Source organism: Leuciscus leuciscus (genome assembly GCF_965113295.1).
Source record: "Leuciscus leuciscus genome assembly, chromosome: 25".
Lineage (NCBI taxonomy): Eukaryota > Metazoa > Chordata > Actinopteri > Cypriniformes > Leuciscidae > Leuciscus > Leuciscus leuciscus.
Genome location: NC_138724.1, coordinates 27,215,523 through 27,224,176, shown reverse-complemented (window position 1 = coordinate 27,224,176; position 8,654 = coordinate 27,215,523). Strand labels below are relative to the sequence as shown.

Here is an 8,654-nt window from a genome sequence, read left to right as displayed (position 1 = left end):
TTAGATAAAAAGAGTTTTGTAGTTGTGTTTTATTGTGATTTCTCTTATGTGATTTGATCTTCTCTGCTCTACCTTCAGGAGGAAGATCTCGACACGCTCTGATGAGGAGTTCAGCTCTGTCGTTTCTTCAGGAACATTAATATTCTCCTGAGGATCGAATGTTTGCTCATCACTGTATCCAGCATGGCTGACGCCTGGATTAAACGGCCCGAGGAACAACTCCAGGAATTATCCTTGTGGTCTTTTGTTTGTGTATGGATCAGCCAGAAGTGAAATGGAGTTTCCTCCATATGATCGGCGTGTGATAATCTCCATGTCAGACGTCTGCTGAAGAGACTCGTATGGCGGAGGCTTGTGGGAGCGCTGTGTGCTAATGCTAATATATTCCAGATCACTACAGATATGCTCCAAACCAATAACTACTCGCTGGTGCTGCTGATCCAGCTGGCACTGCTGACCTTTGACCTGTTCGTCAACTCCTTCAGTGAACTACTGCGGGCGGCTCCGGTCATACAGCTCGTGCTGTTCATGTGAGTGTGTTTGACAGTAGGGATGCAACATTCCGGTTCATGTTTTTATAGCATCAACCCGATTAGCTCAATATTGAAAGCAATAATATAATAAGTAAATAAGCGCTCTTTTTTTGTTAATGCCAGATTTTCTAGATTAAATCTTAAATGCAATGCAAGTTGCTTTGAATGAAAGCACATGCATGTTTTATAACATCATATTGCTCATCTGTGTTGTTTCTTTCTGCAGAATCCAGGACATTGGCATCCTGTTTAACGTGATCATCATTCTTCTCATGATGTTTAACACATACGTGTTCCAGGTGGGGCTGGTGTCGCTCTTACTGGAGCGATTCAGAGCCCTGCTGATCCTGTCTGCACTCTACCTCACTCTCAGCATCTGCTTTCACTGCTGGGTCATGGTGTGTACACACACACACACACACAGACAGACAGAAAGAAACATATTCACACACGCACACAGACAGACAGAAACACACTCACACATGCACATGCACACACGCACACGCACACGCACACACACACACACACACACACACACACACACACACACACACACACACACACACACACACACACACACACACACACACACACACACACACAGAGAGAGACAGACATAAAGACACACACTCACATACGCACACACACACACTGGTTCCCTATCTTTTTACTGTCCAAACTGTATATTTTGTCCCCTTACACTAAGCAGATCCCTAAACCTACCCATCACACACACACACACACACACACACACACTAACCCTACCCCTAAACCTACCAAACACATTTTCAAAAAAACATATAAGCTCGTGTACCTCAGTTTAGGTCCACAGTAGCTATGTTTCCATCAACTTGTCAATCGAATTATCTGAAGTTCGGTAAAAAAAAATCATGCGAATAAAGCTGGTGAAAGTGTGTTTCCATCAAACGGCTTTAAAGCGAATAAAAACGTGCGTAATGACGTCACATGCTGTTTTGCGATCAAATTGGTATATCGAATTGATTTGAGACATTTTAAGGTGTTTCCATTCATTTTCGCACTGAATCGCACAACATTCAAGCAAACATTTGCGAACAAGTTTTGCTAGACAAAATGGATCGCGCCATCTACCAACAAATGATCAATATTGCACAAGTTGTAATAGTGCAGAGTCCTGCACGGGTCCATTTTTGGAGACCCGCCCCCGGCCGTACCCGCAAAGTTCAGCATAGTTTAAACATTGGTTAAAATTAAGATACAATTAATACAAAACGAAATTCACTTTAAAGAAAGTCTTTCTATAAAAACAAACTTAATAAAGTGGTCAAAATCATATCTGCCCACTCCATTTGTCTCCCGATATTCGGGATCATCTTATCTTATTCATGCTTTTTTCACTTTTCATATAATCAACATGAAATTTTAAACAAATATATATATATTATTTTATTTAAACATGAATATGAAACTAAATCGTTTTTTAATGACTGGGCTACAACACATAGGCTTATTAGCCTGCCCTACAATCATTGAATATTATTTTGCTTGATTGACGGGTTTTTATTTAAAAGAAAGAGCGTAGCCTACACAATACTTAGGCCTACTAAAATATAATTAATATTATTTTATTGCATTTGTATTAGTTGTTTTGAAGAGTAAAAAAAAATATTCGGTCGATAAATTCGGTCGATCTTAACGCAAGTTTATAACCGGCCAGTCGGTCGGACTAAAAGGGAAAAAAAATTAATTGGGTCGGTCCTAAATTGACAGGATCGGTCGGGTAACGGCAAACAAGAATATTTTTAAGGATGCCCAAAACACATATTTGCGAGTGTGTAATGGCAATTTAGACATACAAATATTGCACATATTTTTCATCCGCTACCCGCCCGCAAGGAGTTCATTATCCACCCGCATCCCCGCCTGTGAAGTTTAGGAATGTCACAATCCACCCGTTTAAGCCACTTTTATGCGGGTACCCAACCCATTGCAGGACTCTAGGTGCTTATGTGACAGCTGATAGCGACATTATTTGACTATTATGACATTTCTTAGATTTTTGCTATAATAGCCCTTTTATTTTTCTGTTAAATTAAATTCAAAAAGTATCTCGTCTCCTCGTTTGTCCACTTTGTTGACACCGGCCATGTGTGCAAACCAGACAGTAGGCTATATAATGGGTGCAAACTGGGCGGAAATTAACTAAAACTTCTTCTTTTGTGGCGGGTTGTACCCATAAAATGACCTAAAACTTAATCGCAATCCATTATTTATTCGGCAAATAACGTTTCCATCAGCGTTTATCGCATAAACCGTACATCGATCAAGATAAAATCCGATGAGACCGACCGTATTTCATTTTAGTCGATATTCAAGAAATTCAATCGAATTTTACTGTTTCCATAAGGCATTTTTCATTCGATATCACATAATTCGTATAAAAACGTGTTGATGGAAACATAGCTAGTGACACGAGTCCCCATGAGTCTGTGTGCATCCAGGTCTAAGTCCCCACCAGGATAGAAAAACATGTACACACACACACACACACCCTCACTCACATGCACACACATACCGGTACTCTCACACACATGCACACACACATGCTAAAACACATACTCTCACACTCACTCACACACACACACACACACGCACACTCGGACACACACACATACTCTCACACACATGCAAAAACACATACTCTCTCTCACACACACACACACACACACACGCACACTCGGACACACACACATGCAAAAACACATACTCTCTCTCACACACACACAAACACACACATACTGTATATAGCATAAATTATTAGTAGGTCCCACATGGAATCTGAGAGAAAAAAAAGTTACACAGTCGTTCATAAAATTCTATGCATGTTTTCCTTAATTTGTTAATTTCCCATGTCTAAGTCAATTCTGCTGAAATGTGTTATTATATAATATAGAAATAAAAACTATCAAAAAATGTTGTTAAAATTGTTTAAATAAAAATAAAAATATAAACAAAAAAATCAATATGCTTAAATGTTGCTGAAAATGATTATTGTATTCATGGGTTTCATCCGGTCCCTTTCCACAGGTGTATAAAATCAAGCACCTAGATTATGAATGCAGACTGCATTGTGCTTGATTAATACACCTGTGGAAAGGGACCGGATGAAATCCATGAATACTATATAAATTAAAAAATAATAATTATATTGTGTCCAAAATTCTGTACATATTTGTATTTCTAAAATACTAACACTTTCCTTCTTCCTGCTGGTTTGCTGTCAGAACCTGAGGTGGATGGAGTCCAATCGCTTCGTGTGGACGGACGGTCTGCAGGTTCTCTTCGTGTTTCAGAGACTAGGTAAGCCGTCGTGAGCCAAACCCTGAATTGGATTTCATGCGAGGGTCACTGTCAATCTCGTCAAGAACCTCTCAATCCCGCCAGGTTTGGAGATTCAGGCCTAACCTTCCTCTCTCAACACACATAAGCTGTTGTAGAGGTGTGATCAAATCAGAGGCGCGATTAGGCCATTAGGACACACTGCAAACTGTTACAGGTGCAGTGTGTAATTTCGAGCCGCATCTAGTGGTGAGGTCGCGAATTGCACCCAACAGAAGTTACGGTGGCCGACAGGAAGTGATGTCGTCGTCTGAGACAGCAGAGAGTAGCCAGTTAAGATTTAATTAATTATTCAGTAAAACGGTATATTATTGTTACCTGTTCATCATTGTGTCAGTGTTTTATTGGCTGACTTTAGCTAGCTTCTTTACACGAAGAACAACATAGTGACGAAACGCGTTTGTCCGTTCAGGGCCACTGTAGAAACATGTCAATGTAAGGGGTGTGTGTGTAAATAGAAATGGCTCATTCGAAGGTAATAAAAACATAACGCTTCATTATGTAAGGTCTTTATACACCACTGAGAACACAGTTATGTATATGATATTGCATTTCTGTCAACAGATCCTCCTAAATATTACACAATGCACCTTTAATCGTCAAGCCATATTTAGCAGTTTTACTGTTTCCCAGAAGTTACATGCTGATGGTTCTGTGTCTCTTCAGCTGCTGTGTTGTATTATTACTTCTACAAACGCACAACCGAGTACCTGGGAGACCCCAGACTGTACGAGGATTCCCCGTGGCTTCGTGACGCGTTCGCTAGAGCGCGACAGTGAGAAACAAAACGACTGGAAACCAGCCCAAACCGGCGCACGAGGGACGTTAATATTGTGCGAAACAATCGAGGAAAAAAAAACATTTCAAGAAACTAAACGGATGGACTCAGTCAGAGCCTCGCCACCTTAAAAAAACTCTGAATTGTAGAGAAGAGGAGAGATGACTTCCCATGGAGCAAATGGAGAGATCTCATTTTGTGTTTTAAATCACTGATGAGAGCAACGAGAAATAAAACCTGAAGGTTTCTAAAGGTGTCGTGGCACAAATGATCGTGTAAAGCTGCAGTTTTACAGTGACTTTCCATAAGCATTGATATCCTGTGTAACGTGTAGTAGCGCTAAATGCTCTTTTTATATTGTTTTGGATCAGCGCTGGAGCGTTTGATTGTACAGTCGAACCACGAGCGGTTTCGTTCACTTCAGATTGCCTTTGAAAAGACGAGTGGAATTTGGTCTGAGGAATCGTCATATTGGAGCTGGGAGGGTTTTTTTGTTGTTTTTTTGTATGTTGTACCAGTTTTTTTAAAAATGTGTTTGTAATATTTTCATAAACATCCTCCAAAATCATAGACGGAGCATCAACAAAGTGCCTCACAGTTCACCCAACACTGCGCGGAGTGAGTAGACAGCAGAGCGTCAGTGCACTTGTTATGCTGGAATCGTGAATTTATTCTTCTGTGAACGCTAATAAACATTTTCCATTGGACTGACTCGTGTCTTTATTGACACTTCTTCCCGCCAAGTTTCAGCCATATCTACTCCTCACAATTCTGTTTTTTTTTTATGAAGGTAATAGTGACTTTTATCTCACAATTCTGACTTCCCCCCTCTCATTCCTGAATTTACATCCCACAATTGTTCTTTTTTCCCGCCACGGTATAAAAAAGGCAAATGCGACAGTTTAACACACAGTTCTGTGGGAAAATTCTGAGAATTGCGAGGGGGAAAAGACGCCATTACATATTTTATTCCGTGTCGGAAATAAGCTTCTTCCATATATATATATACAGTACAGGCCAAAAGTTTGGAAACAATGCCATTTTTTATGTTTTTGAAAGAGGTTTCTTCTACTCATCAAGCCTGCATTTATTTGATCAAAAATACAGAAAAAAACTGTAATATTGTGAAATATTATTACAACTTAAAAATAATAGTTTTCTATTTGATTATACTTTAAAAAATAATTTATTCCTGTGATCAAAGCTGAATTTTCAGCATCATTACTCCAGTCTTCAGTGTCACATGTGACATCCAGTCTATCACATGATCCTTTAGTAATCATTCTAATATTCTGATTTATTATGAGTGTTGGACACAGTTCTGCTGCCTAATATATTTGATGAATAAAAGGTTAAAAAGAACTGCATTTATTCAAAATAAAAAAATATTTTCTAATAATATAAATCTTCTTTACTATCACTTTTTATAAATTTAACACATCCTTGCTGAATAAAAGTATTGATTTATTTCAAAAAAAGAAAAATTACTGACCCCAAATGACTGACCAGTAGTGTATATTGTTGTTACAAAAGATTTCTATTTTTAAAACATTTGCTTCTTTTTTTTTCTTTTTTACTTTTTATTCATCAAAGTATCCTAAAAAAGTATCACAGGTTATGAAAAATGTTAAGCAGCAGAACTGTTTCCAACTTTGATAATGAATCATCATATTAGAATGATTTCTAAAGGATCATGTGATAGACTGGAGTAATGATGCTGAAAATTCAGCTTTGCATCACAGAAATAAATGATAATTTAATGTATAATAAATTGAAAACCAATTATTTTAAATTGTAATAATATATCACAATATTACATTTTTTTCCTGCATTTTTTATCAAATAAATGCAGGCTTGATGAGCAGAAGAAACTTCTTTCAAAAACATTAAAAATAGTAATGTATTTTAAATGCCAAAAACATAAGGGAACATTCTTCCATTGTATCTGGGAATGTGAGGTGATCAAGACATTCTGGCAAAAAGTGACAGCACTAATTTCTTCAATTATTTCAAAACCAATTCCAATGACCCCAGAAATATGTGCTTTGGGTTTAATTCCTGTAAGTCTACCATTATCAGGTTATCACACTAAAATGATTGACATTTGTCTAGTTCTTGCAAGACGTTTAGTAGCATTTTACTGGAAGAACATAGAAGGTCCATCCATTGATCATTGGTTAAAAGATCTGTCACATTGTATTGCATTGGAAAGAATAACCTACAGTATAAAGGGCAAACTAAAAGATTACCATAAAATATGGGATCTTTTTATACATTTTCTGGAAAATAACCAAATATCGATACAGGCAATATTAGATACCTCTCACTCAACTGATTGATATGTGTATATATGATGTACTTATGTATTTGAAAATATTTGGACATGTCTGTCTTAGCCTTTGTATAATAACTTCTATACCTGTGTAACTGATTTTTTGGATGCTGAGGGTGGGTGTGGGTGGGGGTGGGAAGATAGTTAATATATATAAAATGTTTTGTCTTTTGGAAATGTTATTGTTATGCTCCATGTTTTTCAATAAAAATATGTTAAAAAAAACAAAAAAAATAGTAATGTGTCCAAACTTTTGGCCTGTACTGTATATATATATATATAAGACAAGAAAGGGTATTGTTCAAAATTCATGTTTAACTTTGATTAAAGGTTTTGATCCACTTCAAATGTTGACTATACTATATCTATATCTGATGCTTTACTTCAGTGGTCACGGCACATGTCAGTAGTCACTGAGAGACTGCTCTATCCTGGTCTGTCAGATTAAGCTCGGATTGGGGTTTTACGCTCCACAAACAGCCCGCGGGACACAAATAGCATGCGATGTTTTCAAACACCCAGCCATCTCATGAACGCAGGGAACCTACTGAGATCTTATTTTAGGAAACACTAGTCTGTCTCTGAACAAAACAATGACATAATGCTGTGTGAAGCTCTATGACGTAATGCTGTGTGAAGACATAAAGACAGAAATGTGTTATGATTATATATATATATTTACTATAATTAATAAATATTGTTAATACAATTTACATCATAATCTATTGGTTGGGGTTAAAAAGCTTGGAAAGTGAACCTGGTTAAAATTGACCAAAATTAGATATGAACCCATGGCCAAGGACAGTGTTCTTTCCCCCGTCAATTCGTCAAATGATGATTTAAATATAAATATACAGTTGCATTTATTTGTATAAAAGTGACTTACAATTGAGGTTAATATGGAAGTTTGTTTCCGCCACTGAATAAGGGGAAATTGCAACCTTTTTATATTGCAATTGCGAGTTTATATCATGCAATTCTGAGAAATTGTTTTTTTTAAATTGCGAAAAAAGTGAGATTTGAAAAGTCGTAACCTTTTTTCTCGTTATTACAAGTTTATATCGCAATTCACTTTTTTCTAAGAACTGCAGGTTTATTTCTCGCATTTCTGACGTTATCTCGCAATTCTGAGAAAAAAAGTAAAAATTGCGAGAAAAAAGAGAATTGAAAAGTGGCAAATAAAAAGCTGCAATTCTGACTTTTTTTCAAAAAAAATCTTGCAATTCTGACTTTTTTCTCGCAATTGCAAGTTAATATCGCAATTCACTTTTTTTTTTTTAACTGCAAGTTTATTTCTCACATTTCTGACTTTATAACTCACAATTAAGAGTTTATATCTCGCAATTGCGAGAAAAACTCAGAATTGCGACTTTTCTCACAATATTTCTGGCAATTGCGAATTTCTCTCGCAATTCTAACTTTTTTATTTTATTTGTTTGATATAATCTCACAATCACGAGATCTAAAGTGCAATTCCGAGGGGAAAAGGCCTGACTTTTTTTCTCAGAACTGCAAATTTATATATCGTAATTCTGTCTTTATAACTCACAATTGAGAGTTTACATCATGAGAAAAGTTAGAATTGTGAGATAAAAAGTCACTATTATCTTTTATATTTCTTATTCTGTGGCGG

General features: G+C 36.8%; 1 protein-coding gene across 1 annotated transcript; it reads left to right on the top strand.

Annotated features, from left to right (window-relative positions):
- The first annotated feature begins 394 nt into the window (after nt 1-394).
- Nucleotides 395-5,396, top strand: tmem138 (transmembrane protein 138). Its single transcript, XM_082159972.1, has 4 exons — nt 395-530; nt 760-931; nt 3,797-3,872; nt 4,578-5,396. The coding sequence occupies exons 1-4, from the start codon at nt 403-405 to the stop codon at nt 4,688-4,690; spliced, it is 489 nt and encodes a 162-aa protein (XP_082016098.1). The 5' UTR covers nt 395-402; the 3' UTR covers nt 4,691-5,396.
- The last annotated feature ends 3,258 nt before the right edge of the window (nt 5,397-8,654 follow it).

Excerpts from the sequence above, each read along its gene's own strand:
- tmem138 (XM_082159972.1), top strand. The coding sequence starts at position 403 with ATGCTCCAAACCAATAACTACTCGCTGGTGCTGCTGATCCAGCTGGCA. Across the intron at positions 932-3,796 it reads GCTTTCACTGCTGGGTCATG|AACCTGAGGTGGATGGAGTC; the intron begins GTGTGTACACAC and ends GTTTGCTGTCAG. Across the intron at positions 3,873-4,577 it reads CTTCGTGTTTCAGAGACTAG|CTGCTGTGTTGTATTATTAC; the intron begins GTAAGCCGTCGT and ends GTGTCTCTTCAG.